Source organism: Halyomorpha halys, unplaced genomic scaffold, assembly GCF_000696795.3.
Source record: "Halyomorpha halys isolate HHAL.00 unplaced genomic scaffold, Hhal_1.1 Scaffold920.1, whole genome shotgun sequence".
Classification (NCBI taxonomy): domain Eukaryota; kingdom Metazoa; phylum Arthropoda; class Insecta; order Hemiptera; family Pentatomidae; genus Halyomorpha; species Halyomorpha halys.
In genome coordinates, this window is record NW_027114350.1 from 39,252 (window position 1) to 66,537 (window position 27,286).

Genomic DNA, 27,286 nt, shown 5'->3' on the forward strand with positions numbered 1-27,286 from the left:
TTGAAATACTTAATATTTATTTTGATTTATAGTCGCATTATGTTCTTAACCATGTATTCAATGATAAATTGTCATAGAATCAATATTGAAAATACAAAAATTTATTTCATGAACTTGTGGTTTATGTCAACTGAAAGGCTCATATAATCAGTGAATTAATAAAATAGAAATAGCATGAGATTCAAACTTTCAGATCATAGGTGTGTGCTAAAAGATGGAATATTATTTAAACTTTTAGTACTGTGAATCATTAATAGTGCCAAACTAGAAATCTTTGAAAAAAAAAAAGTTTTTTCTTATACCTTTTAATATTACCTAAATACAATTCATTTTACTCATAAATTTTTTTTTTTACTAAAAAGTTTTATTTATACTTTCATATTTGTACCTTATAAGCAAGGACTAGATTTTTATATGATTTCGTATTTGGTTTGCATGCATTTTGTAAACAGCTAATCAAATAACTTTATGAATCAACTTACTCAGGTGCACTCAACCAAATGTTATTCTGCATATTTGATGATGAATGCATTCATGGATGATTTCAATGAAGTAAAAAAAAAAGAAGTAAAATGTAATGTTGCTGACAAAAATTTCAAATTATAATCGTAGATTAACTTTCAATGATTGAAACAATAACAAATGAATGGAATTTATTCTGAAATTAACTCTTCCTTCAATAATTGACTTATTGGCATATCGAGTTTTTCATTTCCTGGCTTACCATATTCCTTCTAAACACTCAGTTCAATATTCGTTAGTTGCTTACTTTCTTTACATTTTATTATTATTTAAAATGCCAAATTTTGGAACTTTTGAAAAAAAAAATGGAAAAGATTTTTGTGAAAAATTCTATGGCGGATAATATACATACAATTTTAAATAAAAATGATTCAGTTATTCTAAGAAATGTTAAAATACGTTCACAACCTGGTAATTTTAAAGGAATATAAATGCATTCCCATCACGTTTGTTGATAAAGAAAGATTATTTTGTAGTTATAAAAATATTTTAAATGATCGAAGATTAGTATTTAAAGAATATTAGTTAACCATAAATATTTTTATTGAAAATCATAATTTTCTATTTCCTATTTTAATTTATAAAAAGTGTCTATGCCTTCATCCATTAGCATTAATGAATTTAACGACATGCTATTTCTGATTTGTTATAATTATCTTTGTGTTTATTTCCCTTTTATTTATAACATTATTTATTATTTTAATAATATGAATTTTTTATTGCATATTGCATGGCATATTATGAGGATTTTAAGTGCTTAAAAATTCAAGTTCTGTTTATAAAATACATTGTCCACATTGGGAATATGAAAGTTTTTTAATTTTTCAGAAATTTATAAATGAAAAAAACATCTATTTGTGTTGTACATTTTATACGATAATAATAAATAATAATTAAGTAATTTTTGAAAAAATGAACTAAAATGGGCCATTTATATCGTTGGTTACAATTAACTTTTCAGTAAAATGAACAAAAGTAGACCCTGTATCTCATTAGAAACAAATTGTATTTGCCCGTTCTATAAATTATAATAATATAATTACCATTATTAATAATATTAATTCATTTAAGAACAGATATTTTTAGCAATGGTAGGAAATAAATAACATGCTAGAACCTTCCTTTATTACTGATTTGTCTGTTTTTACCACAGATTTTTGTCTTTATTTCGCATGCATACCAATATAGAACGATGAAAATTTCCACACTTCTTTTGTAGTTATGACAAAGTACAACGATGATAGTCCCCGCACAATAGGTTTAAAAAATAAAGAAAATCGTGTATTCTGGTATATTCTTTGCTTAGTTAAGGGTTAAGTAGATAAAGATAAAATAATATTCCTTGATTTTGTGATTAAAAAATATATTTATTTATTACCCTATGTCATAATCTATTGAAAGAATAATGTAATTTTAAATGATACTTTACCTGAAATCCCTTGACTTTAATTAATTCTTTTAATCTGTCAGTTATGTAAAAATGCTTATCATTGTCATAGTATCCAATATCTCCTGTATGAAACCACCCTTCACTATCAAATACATTTGCTGTTGCCTTTTCATTATTTAAGTATCCTTTCATTACCTGTTAAACCATTTTTAAATTACTAAATAATAATAAATTATCTAACAATAATTATTAGTAATAAAAAAAAGATAATTCTCAAAAACTTCTGGTAATTTAATTTTCTTTGCTACATAGTTAAGAAAATAGAGCGGTATGAATCAGTGGTAAAGCACTGTGCTACTAAACTCCAAGGACCCGGATTTGAATCCGGCTGTGACAGATAATTATTTATTCTTTTACTGAAGATGTCAGTCAGCTCTGTGGGTTGAGTAGCCCTCCAGGGACCATTCAGCTTCATAAAGTGGTTACTCATGATTGGGTAAAATCTCCTTCTAACCAAATCACCTCCTTGCACAACCGTTGGTCCAGTAACGGTAGTTTCTTACAAAGTACTGAGCCCATGTCTCTGACCCATTTATCTATTCACAGTTGAGAAAGATGTTTTAGACAGGTCAAATTTTCATTATCGAGTTTTCAACAGATCTTTACATTTCAGTGTAACATAAGTAGAAAAGCACGTTTTTGGCCATCTATCTGTTCATTACAGCCACAATGATACCATAAATGGATTAAGAAATTTTGTCATTTTGGTTCACTGGGTTTCAGTCTCAATGCCTGTGTTCTAAATCATGCACCCTATATACAATATCTGAAAAAGGTGATTTCTATAATCTTGCTCTGAAAAAAATTTTCAGCTTCAAGGTGGAGGTGTATAGAATAATAAATAATATTTTGAATAACAAATATAACTATTTTTTAATAATAACAAATACAAGATTATTATTGTTGGATAAATTTTAATAGCCAAAGCTTATATCAAATAAGTACACTATTTGTAATTTAATATGCAAAGTAGCTTACTACTTTGCCACTTTTAGGTTTAGTTTATTAGCTTTAAATCACTTTTAAGGTTATAAATTAAGGGTGGATTATTTTTCTATAGTTAAACTTACTTTTTTTAAAGATTATTACTGAATAGTAGTAAAGAAATAATTAATATTTTTTTCAACACTCATAAATATTAAAACATACCATTAAAATTATTGGAAGGGGCTACAACCAATTCGAACTTAGTATCAAATAGAAAAATTTGTATTTAATCAATTATATAACTGTGATACTAATGCTCTCCAAAATTTTCAGTCCAGGAGCTATCAATGACTCCTCCACCTAGTTAAAAGAGCCATAACCTTGCTAGTTAATCATAACAACATTCTCATGCCATCTTTTAAACTTAAAATTTTCAGTTGCTTATGTCGTTATTGTGTTTTCTGATTTGTAGTTAAATCAAATGATATAATTTAACTTTGTAAGGTTTTCTCACATAAATTTTACAATAAAATCAAAATAAACTTGGCCGAATTGATCGAAGAAAACCATCCTCGAAAAAAAAAATATTTTCAATTCATTAGTTTCATGAAGAGAATTTCTTTCAAATAAAACCATAAACATTGCTAAAAAAATTATTCTTTTTAATTAATCCATATTAGAATGATCCCATATAGATTAAATGTTTTTTCCATATTGTACTGAACCATAAGAAATGATTTAAGCTGATAATTAAGAGAGAAAATTTGTAAAATGGCATGCAAAAATTAAAATAAATAAACTAAAAAAAAGAAAAAAAACAATGATTCAAAATTTTTCATGACCAAAAAGAAAAAACTGTGATTCAAAATTTTTCATGACCACAATACTTATACTTACTGTATGCATTTCATAAATAGGTAAGTAAAAGTAATAAAATTATCTGCACATCAGTTAAACTTATTTTTTTTAGTTATTTATGCATAAAACATTGTATTTTGACTAACTGCATATTTGCTCTGTTTTATTCTTTTTGAAACATCCCAAACTCTTAAGAATGAGCAGATGCACAACCCTAAAATTTGACTAATATTGTTTTGTTTTTTAATTTAGGAGAATGATGGATTATATGGGTAGAAAAGATTTTTTTCCATAAGCCATTTTAATTAGGATTGAAACTTAAGTAAAATCTCAACGGCAATTCTTTTTTTTCTCTCCTATTTTGTCTAATTATCATTTGTCCTTTAAATAATAAAAAATTAATTGCAGTCTTTTTGGATTTATTTTTAGTCATAAATCATCAAAATTACCTGCGGTCCTTTGACACAAATTTCGCCCTCTTCATTTGGCCCTAAAGCTTGGTTAGTTTGAAGATCAGCTACTTTTACTAATGTATTAACGGCAACAATTCCAACAGAATTGTATTTCTTTATACCTTTTTCCATAGCACATATTCCAGGTGATGTTTCAGTCAAACCATAACCTATAATTAAGTATTTTAGTTAATATTATTTAATAATAAGTATATTCATGTTGCTTTTTCTTGGATTATTGTGATTATCAGTTTCAGTGACTTTGGTTGATCATGGGCACTTGATTGATTGATATATAAAATAATGTATTAGAGATTTAGTTTTAGAGAAAATTGGTTTTTAGATACTAGCAGTCAGCATAACTATTTAATCAATCTATTTAAAATGTTAATCCATTCAAAAGATGCTTTTCTTTACAAAACCATTAATTTTCCCTCAATAAAAATCAGACTTTGCTGAATTTATTAGCTGATGATATGACAGTTCATACTTCGCATATAAACTGTTTTCAAGCTACTGCAACCATTTTTAAAACTATTTCAATGATACTACTGGTTAGATTACAACACAGAAAATAATAAAGATCAAGAAAAAGTGTGTACATGTGATATTGACATCGAATTATGAGCTCACACTACATTATATTTCAATAATGTTACACTTGTATTTATCATATGATTATTATTATGATTATCATTATAAGAATGATCAAGAAAAAGGATGTACATGTGATATTGACACTGAATTATGAGCTCACACTCAGTTATATTTTAATTGTGTTACACTTGCCTTTATCTGAAGAAATATTGTATTTAGGTCTATCCCTGGACAATAGACTGACTTGGAGAACTTTATATATATATATATATATTTATGTAATATTAAATATTTTAATATATTCATTGAGATTTATGACTTTACATAATAATACATTAAGTAAAGTTGCTGTAAGTTTATATTTGAGTGATATAGGCATGTAGCGAAATACCCAGTGGTAGCACTCTAACATTATTAAGTAATAACGTTTTTACAATAATAGGTCTCTTGGCCATCAGTATTATATTAAAAATGGAAAAAAAAATTAAAAGATGATATAAGCTTTTATCCTGATTATTTGAGAGAATTTCAAAAATATCTTTTAGCAACAAAATAACTTTCTACTTCTTTTTACTGAAATAAATATGGAAAGGATAGAACTGTTGCGGTCAGTTGACATTATTAGCTTAAATAGTTTATGTATCATTTGGAATTACAAATCGCATACTACTTCATAAAAAGGACATTTATACACTTTAAAAATACTATAATAATTTCCACTAAAGCACTTACAACATAAAACCTCTGATACAAGCACTAAGATCCACAAACGCAGACTATCCACGATAGTGATTAGTATATATTATTAAAAATAGATTTGAGATTCTTAAAATTTTAATTTATTAAAAAAGTTTAAAGAAATTTTCTGTTCATAAATTTAATTATAAGCAGGAGAAAGCAAAAGTGTTATAAGTTACTCTGTTCTCATCACATATACATTTGATTTCCATTGTAATTAAATTGTTAATTAATGTAATTATTAACTTAAATCCTTATAAGTAGTTGGATACACTTGACATTGTCCATTCTTAACAGCAAAAGTAGGCCGTTCTTCTTGATAAAAACATTATAGAACATCTCCTAGTGTTAAATATCTCAAAACTCAAGTTTTAAGGTATTGCTACATTCAATAGTTAATTTGATATAATTAATTTTTGTTATTAAATAATCATAAGCGTAAAAAGTATGTCAATGGACATTTAAAAAACAAAAATTAACTTTGATTCCAATTTAACATTGATTCCATTAAAATTAAAATTTATTGATAGATGAAAAAACCATTACCTTGCTTGTAAAATACAGTAGGCGGTGATTTTTTCACACATTTCATAATATCAGATTCTGCTACTGGTGCTGCACCACTTAAAATAATTTTAACTGATCTGAGATGTTCTTCTGTCACGTTAGGACTTGAACCAAGGTATAAAACAAGAGGTGGTGCGACGTACAAAACTGTACACTTAAAATAAGTATTATTATATTAAATAAATTTTAATATAATGTTAATATTATTATTGTAATATATATATGTATATATAGTTGAACGTAAATATTTATAGATAAGAAGATGGTCAGGGTTGTGGTCCAAAGAGAAACAAAAACAGTTGTAAACTATTTTTGTTTCTCTTTTGACTGCAACTCTGACCATCTTCTTATATATATTATTGTAATAGATTTGACAAAACATAATTTAAAAATATCTATGGATAAATAAATCTATCAAGAAAGATTAATTATATAGAAGTTGGTGACTACTAGCAATTTTTTGTTCAAAATCTTAACATGCATACATATACCAAAAAACAAAACAAAAACAGAAATGGGTAATTTATTTTAGGCATACCTTGTATTTTTTCATTACATTCAAAAATGAGTTCTCATCAAACTTTGGTAATGTTACAACTTTTGCTCCACAATACAAACTTTGTAACATAACAACACTGAAGCCAAAAATATGGAATGAAGGTAGTATGGCAGGTATCACTTCTTGATTACTTCCTACAATGAAATTGAAACAATAATGGACAATAGTATCAAATATTCAAGAATGTATTAATTTTTATATAGAAATTTTATCATGATTATCAATTTAAAATTTATAATTTCCTGCATACATAAGTGACTTAATATTTGTTACAATAGTATTTTTCTTTGAACACAGACGTGCTTTTTCCAACCCCTAGATTAAAACTCTTGATTTAAAGTTGTAAGGTTACTATCTACTTTATAATGCATTAAAAAAAAAATTCAAAAAGATTAGGTTTTCTACGATAACTCATTTGCTCCATCTATGTTTATATTTATTGTACTAAAATTTAATGTTAACAAAGGAAATATTAATGTGTCGTACTTTATTATTACATTTAACAGTTTTATTATCTAATCATGCAGTATTATTTACTTTATTATTACATTCAATTGTTATTGATTCAGTAATTTAATTTAATTTTTCATATTTAAATAATGATTTTTGGCTCTTTCCCTATTTCATAAAAAATTGAATTTTTAGCAAATTATAGAAATGCATTAAATTTTCTGATCCAAAAATCTTTTAAACATTTTTTTTTTCAAATGACCTAATCAAATTTATTGGAAAATTTTTCAAAATTTGAAAAAAAAAATAGTGAGTCCTTCAAACTGTACTCTAGGAATGTTCCATTTAAAGGCAAATAACATTGAAAATCATCAATATTTTTCTATTTTAGTCTGTGTAACAATCATTTTGTAAAGTTGACAGTTAATTTTTTCATATTTATCAGAAAATATAATGCTGATCTCATAAAATTCTAGTATGTTTTTCTAGTTTATTTTGTTAATAAAAAACTTTGTTTTCAGATCATCAATGTAGTCATTGAGATAATGAGTGAACAGATTATTTTTAAAAATGTTTTCATATTATATATTTATTTTAAATTGGATTCTCCACTCTCAATAAGGTATTGTTTGTTTAAGAAAAAAAATTATGGACCATGTTACACACTTATTTTTACTTGATAAGAAGAGAATAATCAATTATAATAGAGAGAATTAAGAGAGTAAATACAGAATAATCAAGACCACAATATTAGCTATGAAAAGTAAACATAATACATCTATTGTTTTCAAAGATACAATATTTGCATCATTATAGTAGAACATAAACAAATTAAAATTAAAATTGTAATTTTTTATTAATAATTAATGAATTATTTAAAAATACATTTTTAGCTGATATTGTTACATTGTTTGTTAGAAGTTTTTATACCTAAGTTTAAATTAATAGTTAGTTTAAAATATGTGATTAAGTAAATAATCTTTTAGTAGCTAAATAAAAAAGGATAAATGTTTAATAATAATCTTACTTGTTGCCTCTTCAACATCTCTCAATACATGCATGCAAATTATGCTGGAGATTAAATTTCTATGGGTTAGACATACTCCTTTTGGCCTGCCCGTCGTACCACTAGAGTATGGAATAACAGCTACATCATTAGTTGTTTGGCCTCGACCCTGAAGTGACGGAAGTATGCTAACATCAACATTATCATCAATTAATCGGGAAAGCCTGTCCACTCCTTTAGGTATTTGTGGTTCATCTCCCAGAACATGATTGGTACAAATTATTCTTAATTTTGATGGATTTGAGGGATTTTCTTGTTCCAAAATTGCCTTTGCTTCAAGAACTGTATCCAACTTTTCTGGAATGGTGAAGATTCCTACAGCTTGTGAATTCTTGATTTGGTAAACTATCTCATCTGTAATAAAAAGTTATAAAATTATTAATCTTTATAGAATAATCATTTTCAAGGCTAAAATCAAATAGTGAGTATTGAATAAGTAACTTTTATTACCAGAAATATTTGAGTAAGTAGGTATCCAAAATTTTGTCTGATGAAAATGGATAAACAAGATTGTTCTATCTGGAAAGAAATTACTTTTTCCACGATTATCATTGAGTGATTATATTCCCAATGGCACTAACCAGTCCCTGTTTTAAGAAAACTAATTAAACCTAAATTAATCCTAAAAGTCATAAGTTATTTCTATAATGACCATATGAATCGCTATACAATTTAATAAATAACAGTGCCATTGATGGTATTCGTCATTAAATATTGATTCCTATGATATACTTCTATTGCAGTACTCAAATTATGCAATATTAATTTAATAGGTTAAACGAAGGAGGGTATAAAACCATGAGATGAGGTTTGTTGAAAATATTAGCATCTTGCGCAAAATTTTCGTAAATGGCCTGTTAAGAACTAATTTAATTTTAATATGATAATTTTTACTCCCTGGCAGACCCAAATAATAAATTTTGGCAACTAATTACTTATTTGTAATGTATTCGTTTTTATAGGAATTTTTTTCAAAATTAAATTTCTCTTTTTTGTTTTTTACTTTATGCTTCTTTAAAAAAAAAAAATAAATTAAAAACCTTATCTACTCATTTAATAACACAGGTTCACAAAAAGGAAACAATTGAAATTTATCTTACTTGTCAGAGACAGTGACTTTGGACATTCCTAGACCAACCGAAAAACCTTTTTACCAAATGTAAATGTCAATTAAAGATTTTCATGATTCTTCGGCTACAAAACTGTAATTACGTATCATGAATTTGTGAAAACTCTGTTACCAATTTAAGAAAACAGAATTTGTTTCCAGTTCTAGCACACCAAATATCATACAGTATTGATTAGCCAAAATTATAAAATTAAATTCCTGTTTGTAGATCTATGTAATCTAAGAAAAACTGCCACTACCCCTCGGATTCAGAGGGTTCAAATCTTTCCAAAAAAAGTGTTGTAATTATTTCCTCATAGCAAAGAATAAGGCAGCCATAAAAAGGATTAATATTAAAAGCCTGCATGGCCAGGAAAGAAACCTTTGTTTAGGGGGATTAGATTAACCTGTTGTTGGTCACTGGGTGGGAATTTCTTTCAAGTTAATCATTTTTCAGGTCTGGAAGCTGCTAGAGGGAAACTGCTATGGGTAAGCATCCAGTCCTCTCTCCCTGACAATATACCCTTCTAATGAGACATTATGACACACGCACTGAGGGGGCTATAAAAATATTCCAGTTGTGAGGAATTTTCTCACGTGTGCCAAGTATATTTAATCCATAAAAATGTTTTTTTCTCAAGGGAAAAAAATTGTAGAATTATGGAAACATAGGTTTAAAGAGGCAGGAACTTCATTAGGTACTTATTATTTCTTATGAATTGTATTTCGATTCTGTAAGTGTATGTTAGAGTTGTATTTATAACAAAAATTTTTCTTTTGATGTTTTCACTTCATAGCTGCAATGTATGAATACTATTTTTTGTAAATTTCTGGATTATATTCAGACATTCTAAACGAAAAAGAATTTCCACCAGTGTAAAAGACCGATATGTCCCAGTCATATGGTGTTCACTTGCACCAGTTGTGCACAAGAGATTTCTTCACATTAAGCATTTTTTTTTAAAGATTAGTGTTATGTTCTTATAATATAATATATCTGGATTTTGATTCATTTTTTATAACTTTGTCTTTCTCAAAATATTATTTTATGTTTGTTTATTACTCTTTTATTTTAAAGAGTAATAAATATTATGTATATTTTAATATTATTCCTTTATTATTATTATTATGTTTGTTTTTTTGAAACTCGTTTGCTCTTGTATCAAAATAATTTTTTTTATACTTATTTTTGTTATGCTTAAATAAACCTAACATAAATCAAAATTTTATATTTTTAAAAATACGTTCAAGAGCTCTAAATAAGAAATGTGAGAAAAAGTCTCACGCACGGACATCCGTGTTCAACCTAGCGACCGATGACGAGTTAACACAATCATCCGACCCAATTTCAGCTTATATTTCTCATAAAAAGAGACGCGAACCTCCTAGTGATGCATTCTTCAAGTTGAAACCATTAACATTCCTCAGCTGTTCGAAGAATACCAACTCCAAAACCAAGATACGACGTACAGAGGCTCTTTTTCTGACCGAGAAGACATTTGAGAATTCCTCTTTTTAAGGCTGATTTATAATTTGTAACAAGGAGATATTTAACCCGGGAGAGGTTAAATATCTTGAGCATTTTGGGAAATTAACGTTTATATTTTCTAGTATTTCTTCTGTTTTGTATATACTTTTGTAAACCTTCCGTTATCCCTTGGATGTTATTATTGCCGCTTGATTATGTTACTTCCTCTTTTACCTCCCCACCTATAATCGATTCAGTTTTGCTCTGGCGTTCTGGCAACGGTAAGACTGACCATTTTTATTACAGTACACTCTTAACGCGACATTTTTTTTTTATCATTTGAGCATTTTGCTCACTTGTACAACTCCTCCGATTCTTTTTTTAAATCCTGAGGCGAGGCTTGAAGACTTTAGATCTTTTACAAAATCTAGATTCTTCAAACCCTTATGGAATAATTTACAATTTCAATTTAAAATTGCATTAAAAATAATCTTAAAGCTTTTTGTCATTATCACATCCAATTATATGAAATAAATATTACAAATCGTGTACCGTTAGAAAAATGCTCACGGGACACCTCTTAGGGGACAAAAAAGTAGAACGCACCTGCCGGGTTAAAATGAAATTTTTTTTTGCTTTATAGAATTTTTGTTCATTAATGGAGATTGGGAACTATCGAAGTTTTTTGCCATTTTCAATCAAGAGAAAAATACGAAATAAAATATTTATATCACTTCGTTATGAGTAAAAAAAAAAAAGGATAACACTTTGCAACAAACAAAAGCTGCACAAACATGCAATTACCTAGTCAGATTGTAATGACCCATGTTACTTTCTTGCTACTGAAGATAGGAAAGTTTAGTATTCATGGAAGAATGCAGAAAATAAAATTGTCCACGATCGAAAAAAATTTCTGGCGTTTTACGTTTTAGACCACGGCCAAGGTCAGCTGATCTGGTGTGCGTGTGTGTAAAGAGCCTAACTCAAAAAGGAAAAGTTATTTAAATACTTAAGTCAAGTGTATGCCTGCTATGTTACAGTAAATTATTTGCTAAAATTGACAATCAGAAATGCCACTTTATAGAATCAATTCTGCGCATATTTTTGATTAAAAAAAAAAAAAAAAGCCGTTTGGGAACGGCTTAAACAATATTGATTAAACTCGGTATATCAATCTAGTACTAGAAGATCTTTAATATCAGGTAGGTATTATCCCCACTAAAAAAAATTAAAAGCCAAATTTTCAAAAAACTTTTCCCCAAATTACCTATAGTTTTGATTATTTGAAATATTTTACCGTATCATATTATTAACAGTAATGAAAAATATAATATACATATGGACTATGAAAGAATTTGATAATTAACTGAAGGAGAAAAAAAGAAAATAGAGACGTTGGCTTATATACTGAAAAATCGGAGCCGATCGTGCCCCAACTTTCCCTATTCCAATCATTGGTATCAGTTTTTAATTTTTTCACTAAATTTTTTAACTGTGAACTTTGTATGCCTCTCGAGAAATCCTAACATATGGATTTTCATAACAATAGAAAATAAAAACTTATTGTTAAATGATGGTCCGGGTGTCGGTCAATAAAGGTATCAAAATAGTAAAAGTAAGCTATTTAATGTTAACCGACGTTTCGTACCACTTTGTAGGGCTTCGTCAGAGCTGTCAGGTTTAAACAGAGATGGCGAATGAAACTACCTTCTTCTAATCAAAATTTATTGTTTGAAATTTTCTTCTTCCAGTGTGGTAAGTGAAAGTTGTGTAATGAGCGCACTGCACCAGATTTTTTAATTTCACGAGCGCTCCCGAAGTGTGAAACAACTTTTCTTGGTTTTTAGTTTTTTTATTTTTTTAGCATGGGGACTCTAAACCGAACTTTTCCCCTCATTTATAGAGGAATATCCCGGCGCTTCTCTCTCAACCACATAATTAGTATTAAAAGCCAAATATACCCAAGCCAGAACTCCAATATAATTATTTACAATAGGCTCCTCGTCCCAGCCCGCTCAGCTATCAGGTCCTCCGGCTTGTCAGGTTTGATTTGGAAAAAAGTTATTGATTGAGTTGTATCAGTTTTGGTATGATTTTTATCTAGTACTACCTTTCACCTGTGGTGTCACATGAGAAAATATATTTTCTTTGGCTCATATATATTTCGAAAACGGGATTTCCGGTCTTGACTGAAATTGTAGGTTATCCATCCATGATTTGGTTCCAAATCCCAGGAGTGTTTGGGATTAGTGGAAACATGACCAAGTACTACCAAGTTTATTTCTTATAGAAGTTTTTCAGACTCTAACATAACCTGAATGATAAGAGAGGGAATAAAGAATAGGTTTAGCTAAAAAAAAAATTGTAAACTCGACAAAAATGCCATTAGGGACGACTTAACAAATTTCGGAAATACTTTAATTGTGTTTCTTTTAATCGAAAAACTGGTGAGAGGGGTATAAGATAGTAAAAAAAGGAGTTGCTTAGGCTGAAAAGTAAAAAATCATAAAAATAAATTGAAACCGAAGCCACTTTATTATAATTAAAAACTGTAAAGCTTTTACTAAAAAACCTTTTTTTTTAAAGCCCCTTTCATTCTGATTCTATAAAAGACTTACCAGCTGTATATAATGGATTGATTGTTGTGACAACAATTCCAGCTTCTAATAATCCTAGAGCGATCACAGGGAATTCAGGCATGTTTGGCAATATCATAGCAACCACATCTCCTGGTTTAAAGCCCTCCTTCAATAAACTGGTAGCCAACCGTTTACATAGCATTCGGAGCTCTTTGTATTTCATTTCTCTTCCTGTGATTCCACATACCTAGATTAAAATCGAGAAAAAGACATTTTATTTTTAAGCAATTATAAATTTCATTTATTAATAAGCCATTAGCCAAAGTTAAAAATTACATACGATGGATATGTTATTGTGTACATAGCAATATTACAAAACTTAATCAGGTCATTTAGTATTGTTTCTTCCCAATTGTTTGTAATCCTGATAATTTTAAATCTTGAAAATTATGTCTGTATTTAATTTTCGGATCCTGGATGTCAGAAATTATCGGGATTCTTTTGTATATATAATTGTATATATAAATATCACATCCGGAAGAAAGAGGTACAACTTAAAAAAACCTGACGTCAAAAATTTATTTAGTTAGATTTTTATAACGTTTATTTTATTTATAACTTATTACCGTAAAAAGTTGTTAGCTTAAATATAGGGTCAAATCTATTTTTGCAAATTGTGCAAAAGCTCGATGCATAAATAAAACCCAGCTCATAAAACATACATCTGAAAATAATTTACAAAATTGTTTTTACCACACTTGATTCGGAAACGCATTTCAGATGGTACAAGTAGGTAATTAATTTACGAATTAGATTTTCATCGGCAGTTACTAAGGTCTGCGTCCAATGAGCACAATAACTTAATAGTCCGGTCAAGTAATATGTCGTAAGCCGTAGACCATCGTAAATATAGAAAGACATTTTTTTGAAACGCTGCCAAAAATTGAGATACAGTATTATATAGAATCCAAACGGGCACTAATCAGTAATTAGTTTTGCTAATTTTTGTTTCGGTCTGTATTGTTCAGAGTTATATTAGGTTTTGTAAATTTTTGATAGGGCCGAGATATTCAATGTGATTATGTACTGTGAGATTCTGCACACCAGTGATTTCCAAAGTAGGTTGGTGCTGTAGCGATTCAATGTTGGCCATAGGTGCATTTGGGGGCGATGATTATTGTTGACAAATATAGTTGGTTAAGCTCTAAGTAATATTTTTCCTGGGAAGGGGGCGGTAGGACAAAAAAAGTTTGGGAATCACTGCTGTACACTAATAACTGTAACTGAAACATTTAAATATTGGTTTATTTGATAAAACAGAGGGTCTTCTGTCAATTTTAGTTTGAGATGAAATTTGGTTATTACATTTGTATGAACTGTAAAAATGAAAAAAATATTGTTTTTAAATATAATGAAATCTCATTACTGCATTTGTATGGACTGTAAAAATAAAAAAATAATTAATTTGTGAACTATCATTACAACAGTACAATGTTGATGGCTTTTGGAATCGAGCAATTGTACAAATATCCTAGCTTTGCAGAGAGGAAAAGTTAATGTTATGTATGTTTTAGGGACGTATTAGTTGTGTCAAGTGTAAAACCAAACATACAAATATTATTGGTACTCACCAGAGCCGTTAGATCAGACCACTTTTCAGCTTTTTCCCAAAAAAAATTAGTCAGCAGAGTTTCTGGTATTGGAACATCACGATAGGGTGATTTAACAATGTTTGGATTCCAATCGCTATATCGTCTCTTCTGTTCGAACGAAGGAACTTGATGAACACTGAATGTTTTGGTGTAACAACTTAACGTGCGTAATATGGTTTTATTGTATCGTTTTAGAAGATTTGTTTGTCTTGATAGCGGCTTCAGCAGTCTGAAGGAGGCATTCATAATTAACATCTGAAATAAGAAATAATAAAAATTTAGAACATTGGTAGGAAAACGTCCTTGCTTGTACTATTTATTTTGAATTACTTCCATGTTAATTATTTTGGGTTTATTGAGCTTAGTTAGACTTGTATTTAAATAAATAACTAATATTTATAAATTGATAATTGCTTGGCGTAACATTTTATCGGAAGACTGGTCTGTAAAACTTAAGTTTGGATGAAGCCTTATAATATATGTAATTATAATGTAATGTAGCATTATAATAGATATTTTATTAAAAAATATGTTTCAGTTAAATCATCTATAAAACAACGGATAACATTGTGATAGAATCGTTCATTGACGAAAAAGGAAATACCCAAAAATTTGTATATTTGCTCGGCCACCAAATTACTGGAGTGATGCTTCCGGGATCCAGCCAGTATTCTCCTCCTAATCCCAATTGCTGTTTCATTGCTGAATGTTACCACAGATCTTATATTCTAGGTAGTCACATTCTGAAACCTGTAGATCTCAAAAGAACTATTGGTGCCTGCCAATTTTAGAACTAGATTCGAAACCATATAGTTGGTTTTAGATTCATTAACAACAAGCCCTATTCGTCTCGAATTAGCTTCTAGAGCAAGTAATGTTTCAACTATCCTTAACCTTGATCTTCAAACAATATCTATATCGTTTACATATGCTAATATTTATACCGATCTGTTACAAACCATGGCTTTGATCTATATGGAGAGTGCCTTATTGCTTTCATCTTTTGTATGACCCTTGGATGAAAATTATAATGATCTCTTTGTGCATGGATGACAGATGGAATACTCGGATTTTCAGCCTTATCAGACTTATGAGCCTTGGTGAAACAGCTTTGTAATTTTTTTTTGTTTTTATTTAAAGGTGTGAAAGCTTTCATCAACACCTAGCTTCGTAAAGTTTTTTTTTTAATATTTATTTATTTCTATTTACAACTGTACATTATAATACATTTAGTAAATCTGATCTAAGTTAAATTGGAGTGTGTTGAGAAACTACCCATTGGTAGCACTCTAACGACATTTTACATTAGCTGGTCTCGTGGCCATCTTCTTTTCAGGCGCCTCGGAGGATTGTCAGGAATGGAAGAGGATGCAAGATTAGAAACTATGGGGTTTGAATGGTTAGAGTTTATAATAGAAGGAGTGATATCTGGTTCGGGCTAGATCGGTTACATAGGGAACATTAAGGTCTTTATGTATAATTTTATTTGTGACAAAGTAAGGAGCATTGAGAATTTTACGAAGGATTTTGGGTTGTAAGGATTGAATACGAGAGGAATTCGAAGGTTTAGTGGAGCCCCAAAGCTCAACTCTATATGTCCAGATTGGCCTTATTACAGTCATGTAGATCAGTCTTTTGTAATGTGTTGGAAGTTTAGACCGTTTGTCTAGTAAGTGTCTTTTCAGTCTGGTGTGAGGATTCTAGGTTAATCGCTTGTCCAAATGTAGTCCAAGGTAGTGGATCTGTTCGACAGGGGTAAGAGTGACATCATTAAATGAAACTGTAGGGCAGTCAGTAGGTTTACGACGAAGGGTAAAAGTTATTTGATAGGATTTGTTGGAATTTATATTAATCCTCCAATTACGACACCAATCTTCGAGGCCTGTGATATGGGATTGGAGATTTTGGGATACAATTAATGGGTTATTATTAACACCGAGCACACATGTGTCATCGGCATACGTGGTGAGGATTGGTTGGAATGTCAGCTGTATAGACGGTGTAGAGGATGGGACCAAGGATACTACCTTGAGGAACACCAGCGGACTGAGAATAGAGGGATGAATGGGAATATTCAACGTAAAGTTCTTTTCATTTAATGCTACATCCTTTGGCATTTGACGTGTTTTATCCTATATGACAGTCCGCGACCGAGGCACCATAATCGGAATGGCTGCCTATGAAATATGTTCTCAGGATTTATCCTGTTGGTGACCTTGGTCTGAAGGGGTGTTAGTATTGTGCGCTGTATGAAGTATACTTTGTGAATTTCAGCAAAGGTGTTCCCCCAAACTGGACGGACAGTGACTGATTGCAGGCTATGGACTGTGTGATGGGCTCACTACTCCGCTAGGCTATATTTCGTATGTCAAATACTAAAATTATCACAATAAGACAAACAAAAATAGGAGCACAAAGAAATATGACACAGATTTCTGCGAAGGCATCAGAGGTAGAAGAAAGATGGGCGGATTGCGATCTCAACGTTGGCATAATCTCCTGGGTACGCCCTTGGATATATTTATGTAAACACTTTCAGTGTGTGCAAAACTGTACATGCAGAACTGGTCACTTTTCTTCGTTTGTATTCAATAATTTTACATGCTCGTTAAATCAGAGCTGTAGCTAAAGGTAACGATGTAGCAAAGGTAGCAAATGCTTCGCGTTACTGAGGGCAGGTCCAGAGTAAAAATTGTTCAACTCATAAAATTTTTTAATGTATCCGCTTATTTATTTTTTTGCTTTGAACAAATGCTTTTCTAAAAATAAATAAAAAGTATCTTTGAAAATTGTTCTGTGAATTACTGCTCAGCTTTTAAGTTCGTTGACTAAACTAGAAAAAATATAAGTAACACTTTATAGATTTTTAGTGAGTGTTAAACTATTTAAGAAATGCAGAGCTATGCGATGCTAAATCGATTTATAGTTTTTTTTTGCATAATAAATAAAACTATAATTTGTTATATTATAGAATTCAATTTTTTTTTTAATTTGAGTGGTATTATTTTTAAATTACAACTTTAAAAATTGATTACATTCATTTATATTTTTTTTCATTTATATTTTCACGTTTAATTAAGTATTTTAATAGAAGTTCAGAATTTAAGTTCATAATAGTTATAATGGAAAAATTATCAGATTTATGATTCGCAATTATTGAAGTTCAATTTAAACTTTACGTGTCTTCAATGATTACCATTCAATGAAAATTTTTTTTTGTCATTCAATCATGTAAAACTGCGCTGAGGAACATGAACTAGATCGTACAGGTAACTTCACCATAGTAAATATAGAATGTTATCTACATGAAGGTAATGATTTGTGTATTGTCATCTTAAAATTTACTCACATCACGCACACTTGAATTGTATTTTACTGGGGTAATCCGTCTTGTCAAAACTGTTGAAAACTCAGCCAACTAAATGCTCACAAAGTCTGTCACGTGGTTAAGAAAAGTCAGTCATCGGTTTAGGATTACTGTAGTTGATACGGTTACCATAATTTAATATGATACAATAACTTTCAGGTATACTAAGACATTTTCGGTATCAAATAAAATAAATAATTGTTGACATTATACTTTTCATTATCGACATGAACCGCTTCCTTGTCTCACATCATTCAAAGGTCAAATAGCTCCTTGGTGATGTTTATCTCGCTATGAAGTCAACAACCGCGATAAGACAGTCTCAATCGATTTTTAATTATTTCAAAATGAGTATTTGCGTGAAGTGGACAAATATATACATTTTTAATATTTTTTTCATTATAATTATAGTTATAATAACTTATTAGTTATCAGTCTTGGCAATTATACCATAACAATTACATCAAAATTGGTACTGTATTTAAAACTGATAGAAAACGGGGTGGTAGACTGGACTAAGTGTATTACAGTTACTTACCAGAAGCATTTTAAAATTTGTCTATGTGAAATTTAATGTTCTAGCATTTAAAATAATTTTATAAATAGAAATTATCTTTCTCTGTAAACAGAGGAGAAAATTTAAGTATCTAAAATTATAGGGTAGTGGACAATACTGCTGAGAAGAACTGAATCATCCCTATTGTTTTAAATTATTTATCCCTTTTATTTATTTATTTTACTTATGAATCCAATATAGTATTTCTTTTAACCAACTTTTTATTATATTTTCCTTTAAATCTATTCATTAGTTTTGTTTTGGTAAAATATATTTATTTGTTTGTTTTACTGTAAACTGATCTACTGCTGTGACTAGTATTTCTCTGGTTTGATCTCACATCACTGTCTAATAGTGAATTTGTTTTGTGGGTCACTGGGGAGGATCTAAGAGGGGGAATTTGGGTGAGTGAATTTGTCGATCAAATAAAATAAAAATTGTGAAATGGGATGGACAAGAAGGGGGAAGAAAAAGGGGAATAATTTGAAATATTTGTATTTAGTGTGTAAACTGAAATTGAATGTAAAAGAAGACTGTGGAAAAAAAAAGGTTTTCTTTCTATTTTATTATACCATGTAAAAATATGTAATTTATATATGTCCGATCACGGATTGATCAGTGATGCTGTGCAATGTAGCAACCCGATGTATTTGGGCAGCGTGAATGAATAAAGTATTTCTCTCTTTCTCTTTTTTATTTTATAAAACCTATTTCGTTGATTTTTGTGTTGTTTATACTTTCCTTGAATACGGTCTGACGGTTGTAATATATTATGACACTCTCAGAATCACATTTTAATTTTTTATAATTCTTACTTTCACGTGTTCTCATTATAAAGAAAACTCATAATAAGGACAGGACAAGCGCCAGAAACAAATTTTACCATTTCAGGTAAGAAGTGGGAGAGCCAACTGAAAAAGGATGAACGAATCCCTGGTAAAACTGGAATCTTAGCAGAGCTGAGAGAGTGGTTTGTCCGACTAGCGACAGGACATAATCTGCAAAAACACCTCCATCGGACAGGCATTGCAGTCTCACCGACATGCCCTCTATGCAACATAGGTAACATCGATCGAAATCATATTTTAACGTCTATTGGTTTAAAAAACATTCAACGAGATGCAAACCAACTCAAGGCAAAAGGAAACGTATATTGGGCTGGGAGAGGGAAAATGACTTAATAGTCTGTTTCCTGTGGCGTAGGAAAAAAAAACTTTCACTCACGTATATAGGAAATATTTTTTTAATAGTTGACATTTTCAAAATATGCCATTATACATATTTATTATGGAATGTGAAAAGTAAATATGGTTAATTGCATCTAAGGTCACTAAGATAGCAACTGCATCAGCAACCTTAGTTGTTCAAGGCTAAGTTTAAATAAATAATTCTTTGGTTCGTGAATCAGTGTTAAAGTTAAAATAAAAAATATCAGTTACAAAAAAAAAATCAAATAGGAGTCGTGATATGTTTTGTTTCGATATGAAAGACAGAGCAAAATGGAATCGTATGTAAGAATTCAAAATTTTAGAAATGGATGTTAAAAAAATATACTTGTCTTATTTTGTCTGTTTCATTTATAATTTCTTTATCTTTATTTTAGCTTTCAGTAGAGATAATCTTATGAGTTGATATGAAGGAGGCAGAAATGGCGTCATTATTTATAACTAAATAATGTGATGTAATATGTGAACGACCTCACAAATTCTTTTTTTTTGCAATTGTAAATTTTTCTTTATAAAAACGTTATACTTTATTACTCAGCCGAGATCACGTATCTAAAAATTTATTTAATTCGAATGGAATTGTCATTATTTTCTTTGATTTGTTCCCTTGGTATAACCACTTGTAAGAACCAGTCACGAGAAACTCGTTTTAACAAGTTTATTATTCCTTTTGTAAGTGTAGTCCCATTGAGGGTAAACTTCAAGTGTATTTAACATCACCTGTCCAGATTTCTTATTAAGCATGATTCAGTATATTACCAAAGTTATTTTAAGACACGTAATGGCCTGTCATACTTGAAGTATTTAATATATATAATCTATAAACGAAGGAATAAACTGTCGCATAAGCTGTGATAACTCATAGCTCCGAAAATACTTTTCATTTAAATTATTAACATTGAAAAATATATATTATTATTAATGATTCATTCTAGAAACATCACTAAAGAATTCTTGAAATCAGACAAAATGTTGTAGGTATCTTTAAAAACAATGGTTAACAAGAGATGTCTGAACTGATACGTTAACTTTTATTATTGTTCAAAACATTAAAATCGTATTGTGTATTATTTTTGTTTTGTTACAAGGTTTCATAGTTAAAGCGACAAAATGTTCATCAAACTTTTCTGTTTACGGTCACACCCTCCAGCTATCTCTTTATATATATTCAAAACAAAATGAATCGTTTAGTTTATTTTGTTCTGTAATATTTTGATAAGAAATTACAGAAGTCAAAAAAAGGTCGGGAACCCCTGCTCAGGGCTATCTCTACAAGGACAGATTGATAAATTATGCATCGTCTACATCTCACATTTTTTTCTCAGCATTGATAAGTAATTTTCTTTTAAGCAAATATATTTGAAAATATATAAATCTGATGATTTAATTTTCCTTTAAGGGAAAAGGCATAGAATGTAATTTTACTTTCAGAACAAGAACATATGGTATTTTATGGTAATTTCTAATCAAAATATTACAGAACAAAATAAACTAAATGATTCATTTTGTTTTGAATATATATAAAGAGATAGCTGGAGGGTGTGACCGTAAACAGAAATGTTTGATGAACATTTTGTCGCTTTAACTATGAAACCTTATAACAAAACAAAAATAATATACAATACGATTTTAATGTTTTGAACAATAATAAAAGTTAACGCATCATTTCAGACATCTCTTATGTTATAGATTATATATATTAAATACTTCAAGTATGACAGGCCATTACGTGTCTTAAAATAACTTTGGTAATATACTGAATCATGCTTAATAGGAAATCTGGACAGATGATTGTTAAATACACTTGAAGTTTACCCTCAATGGGCCTACACTTACAAAAGGAATAATAAACTTGTTAAAACGAGTTTCTCGTGACTGGTTCTTACAAGTGGTTATACCAAGGGAACAAAACAAAATAATGACAATTCCATTCGAATTAAATAAATTTTTAGAAACGTGATCTCGGCTGAGTAATAAAGTATAACGATTTTAAAGGATTTACAGATGAAATATTCAGAGGCTCATCTTTGGAATGGATTCTCTTAAAATAATCTTCTCGGTTATCAATACAATCGCATAGCAAAATCTGGAGTATATTTGTAATGAAGTCCAAATGGAAACGCACCACAGAAATGAAAAATCAAAATTATGAGGTAAATGTAGAATTATTGAACCCCTTTAAATTTAATCTGAAAATATTAGCCGGACTATCTGCATGTGTCTGAAGTCCGTCAACCACAACCTAAATACTAATAATCTCATTACACTGCTCACTTCTTTGACTTAGGTCATACTATTATCCTGAACTCAAGAAAACGATTATAGAAGAAGTGATAAGTAATAGAACTAACAAAATAGAAACAACTATCAATAGAGGTTCTTACAAAAGTGAGTTTTTTTTCAGGTTAGCTTGTTCAGACCAGCGGTTATCGATGGATCGCGAGAGTGTTAGGAGTACATTATTGAGAAGTACATATTTTGTGTACATGTTTGTCTGCTTGCCTTTCAGAGGTAACTAAAACGTTTTGGTAAATACACTGTTATAGTGCACTCTTTGAACAATCTAATTTTCATATGTTTCCAATGGGAGACCCACATTTGTCCCGATCCAGCCGTAAGGATAGAAGCACATGGTTCAATTTCTTGGTGAGAGGTTCACTAATTCCCACGAGTTGGGAACCAATGATAATATAAACAATAATTATTTATATTTATTTCATTCTCTTTAAGATTTTACTTCATGCGCCGTTTTTATATAATTTCAAATTTAATAGTAATATGTAGAACAGCATTAAAATTAGACAGTAATGATGATTCAGAGGATATTTTTATGTTTATGCTTTGACTAGAAATTCTCATGAAGAAAATTCATCTGGATGGGGATACCACCTTTGTTTCTCCGGGAAGAAGTAGTGTACAGTACCATCAGTCCAATTTCACGTCTCCAAGAAAGACGCATTTTTATTTTTTAATATTTATAGCTAAAATATCTAAATTAATTAACTGGTGAATATACCTAATCTTATTTCCTCCATATCATCATAGTCTTTAGTAGAAGACTTTCAATAACAATATGTCAGTTCAATGCCAAGTGGCGTTTCAAAACTTTTCTCAAACATTGTATTTTAATTATGGTTTCAGATATAAACTATTGTATAAGTCAATTGACCATTTTGTATTTTTAAAAGTGACGCCACATATTCCGTTAGGTATTTTTGATATTACAAAGAGATTTGGAAACCTCGTTTAAACCCAACAAAAGGTTTAGATTGTATGTATCCAGAGCATCCGAAAATTCCCTGCATCCATTTTTACTTTATTAATACTTTACACAAGATGGGAATGTCAGTTACATTTATATGGGTTCCAAGCCATGTAGGAATCGCAGGGAATGAACTAGCCGATCACGCTTCAAGATAAGCACTCGCGCGTCCGGGATGGGGTAAAGCATTTTTAACTCCGTCAGAGATGAGCAGGCCTCTTGGAAAGGAAGTTAAAGATAAATGCCAATCTTTGTGGAATGAAAGCCCAATGAGTAAAAATGATGTCAAGCCCTGGGGTACTTCCAGTCGCAAATGCCGTAGAGTGGAGGTTGTACTGACCAGGCTGAGAATAGGTCACACGAGGCTCACCCACTCCTATCTTATTTCAAAAGAAACGCCTCCGAACTGCAGTATTGCAACAACAATCTAACAATAAGCCATGTTTTCCACCAATGCCCATATTTCACACCACACCTCAATAGCTTAGGACTAAACCCAGATATCTCAAAAACCCTTGGAGACGATGATAAAACAATAGAATTAGTGTTTCAGTTTTTAAAATCACAACATTTACTGGCAAAAATATAACATTGGACGGAAGAAAAATTACAATAATAATAAAATAAATAAATAAAATAATAAATAATCAATTAAAAAAATAAATAAAATTAAACGAATATCAGGAAATTAAATAAAATATAAATGGCGTTGATGACAAATTACGTTTGGCGCCACTAAACAAAAACAAACAAACAAACTCAACAAAATCCAAGATTGCAAAGTTTACTGATAGGCCACTTTAGTTTTTCATCTGTGAAATAGATTATTTCAAAAGCTTTGCTATTTATTTTTCTGTGTTTATGGTAGTGAAACAGCTTAAATTATTATTTATTGTGAAGATATTTAAGCCTATCATAGATGGTAGGTCCATTCCGATGAACTATAAAACTTTAATGTATACTAAGGTATTTTAAATGTTCGTCAACAACAAGATGATTTTCATGAACCGATTTTTCTTAGATATAAGTTGTATCTCTCAATAAACCTGAAGAAATTGGCCGACTACAGTGCTTTCAGATTATAGAGAACATATTACCGTTCAAATGCAATCGAAATACGAATATATGATTCGAAATTACGCAAACTGCCAATCTTCAAGTGCTAAGAGGACCTATTTCATGCTAGTTTATGTGACCAAAGAAACCTGGTGTCGTTTTTCATAAGAAAAAAAATATGAATAGTACAAAAGGCTGAATCAAGGTTGTATATTTTTTAATCCTCTGGTGGAACTAATTGCATTTCATTGCAATTATTAGACGTCAAGGATTTTAAAAGTGCGTATCAACATTTCCCTCTTTCCCACAAACTCAGGCTTTTCCTGTCACTGAAAAGCCTGAGTTTCCTGTCACTTTGGGCGAACGATTAAGCAAATTGCTATGCCGGCATTTAGAGGGTAGTTATATTAGCGAGGTTTATGGTACATAACAACTTAAAAATAATTTTTTAGGTATTTTAATTATTTATCTTAGATGGAAAGTTTCAAGATTATTTTTTTTTTAAAATATTTAAAAGACATGAAATATTGAGATTGTCTGTTTATTTCTTCTGTTAGTTTTCACAGTGTGATATCAAGTTCCTTAGTCATGACTAGGTAATAAATTTAAATGAAATTTTCTTTATTCGCTCCGGTTTTAGATCTTATCTTACTACTGAAGAATACCAAGAAAAAACATTAGATAAGTTATACAATTAAAATTTTTATCACTCTAAATTTATCTTTACAGCTGATACTTAAAATTTTTGTTACATAAATTTATGGCATGTTATTAATCAAATTCATAATTATTTGCAATTGATCCACCAAATAATAGCGTAGAAACATCGACATACCACTAAAGTCGTCTATAATGACCCTTTGAGTTCTTGTTCCAATTCCTGATATCCTATTGTCTGCCCAGCCCAATCCAGTCTAATTATTAAAAAAGTTCCACACGCAACGAATTGCCAGATAGTTTACTTGCTCAAACAAACCGTTTATGTATTAAAACAGGAAGCAACTAAAACAGAATGAGAACAAAGTGCTGAGTTAGAGAATTAATTTACACAGAAAACCATCCCTGGTAAAATTTTTCTCAAGACTATCTCGGTTTTCTTTTTGGTTTTAAAAACGAATCGATTTCTTATTCCGTAATAGTGTCGGGTAGTATGAATGTATTCTTAAATGTTTTTAATATTTTTTTTATTTATAACATTGAGAATAGTTATTTGAATCGCGCACAATTGGAACATTGAAGTATTGGCATAGACGTCGGTACTTGGGAAATATTTGAAGTAAAGAACGATGGTTGGTTAAACCATAATAACAGTATTAAATAGGACGGGGGAAATGCCCTATGGAAGTTGATGTATAATTCCATTCATAGAGGAGCAGCATTTATTAGTTGCCGCATGGCAAAGCTTCTGTACTACTTTGGTTTCCAACTTTATGTTGGTAGAAGAACCCTTTTGGTATCATTGTGAAAGTGATATAAGGGTCTAATAAATAATAATAATGATAAGTATATAAGGGTCTAATAAAATCTTAAATGGTAAGGTTCAAAACAGCGTTGATTTGACATTCGAAAATTATCCCGGAACCCCTGGAAGAGAGTTGCAGTACCCCGCTCAGGAACCAATGCTATATAAATCGTTTTTCAATGTGGAGGAGGAGGCTCATGAAACAAAATAAAAAAAATATGAAGGAGATGGTCAGGGGGGGTGCGCTCAAAAGAAACAAAAAATAGCTAACAACTATTTAAATAAATAATAAATAAATCCATAAATAAATAGAAATAGTTGTCTACTTTTTTTTTTCTTTTGACCGCACCCCCGACCATCTTCATATTTTGAAAAATATTGTTAATCATTCATATACACTAAATAAAAAACATTTTAAATCACTTGTAGTAAGATTTTCCGTTATTAATTAAATTTCATTTTTGGTTATATGAGGTCTCTGTATTACCTGTATCATTTGTTCGACTTTTTAGAAAGTTTTTTTTAAGTAAACGGTGATAAAATATTGAGAGGCACTCTGGGTCTCTTCATAAAATATTGGGGGAAGGGGAGGGTAAGGAGAAAGTTCCTTATTCCGGTCTTCCCATGATTTTTAACAGTAAAATTTTTTTTTATTATGTTTAGCTTAATTATTTTTGATTTATATCATTTTTGTTTTCTATTATTTATTGTCAGAAGTGTTTGTCATCATTTGTTTTATGATATGACATATGGTTTTACTTTCTTTGTTCTATTCTTATTTTATATTCTGTTAATTATTGTTGTTCATTTTAATCTTTTCAAATTCATTATTTTATTATATAGGAAGATGGTCAGGGTTGCGGTCACAAGTGAAACGAAAATAGTTTACAACTATTTTATTTTCCAACGTTTCGCCCCACTTTGTAGGGCTTCATCAGGGCTGTCCAAATGAATAAGATGAACAACCCGCAACCCTGACCATCTTCCTATATATCAATTTTTACGGTCAACTACATATACATATATACATTATTTTATTATGTTTTATAATTTCATTCTTATTTCGTATTTCACTCTAAGGCTCTAAAGCCTAATTCTGACACCTGTATATTATTCTAAAGGGATCAATTCCAGAATAAATAAAGATTATTATTATTATTATTATTATTAAAATGAGAAAACATTTCATATTTTGACAAGCTCATTTCCAAAATAATCATTACACAGTTTTCGATTAATTTTTCTACTATATCTAATTATTGGAAATTTTTCATTGAAAATGGACGTAGCAGAGACAGGTACCAAACTATTTGAACCTATGTAATTAAAAATTTAGTAAATGTACGCTCATATTTGAAATAGAG

The 27,286-nt window shown here is 29.8% G+C and overlaps 1 protein-coding gene across 2 annotated transcripts in view; it reads right to left on the reverse strand.

The window, feature by feature from the left end:
- LOC106687167 (uncharacterized) overlaps positions 1–27,286 on the reverse strand; it is a 52,029-nt gene that overhangs the window by 2,399 nt on the left and 22,344 nt on the right. For both annotated transcript variants that reach the window (XM_014430898.2, XM_067051552.1), the window contains exons 2-8: positions 14,973–15,248; positions 13,381–13,588; positions 8,148–8,540; positions 6,650–6,804; positions 6,091–6,265; positions 4,207–4,379; positions 1,952–2,107 (exon numbers count right to left, since the gene is read on the reverse strand). In XM_014430898.2, the coding sequence (XP_014286384.1) occupies positions 1,952–2,107; positions 4,207–4,379; positions 6,091–6,265; positions 6,650–6,804; positions 8,148–8,540; positions 13,381–13,588; positions 14,973–15,248 (1,536 nt within the window). The remainder of the gene's footprint in view (positions 1–1,951; positions 2,108–4,206; positions 4,380–6,090; positions 6,266–6,649; positions 6,805–8,147; positions 8,541–13,380; positions 13,589–14,972; positions 15,249–27,286) is intronic.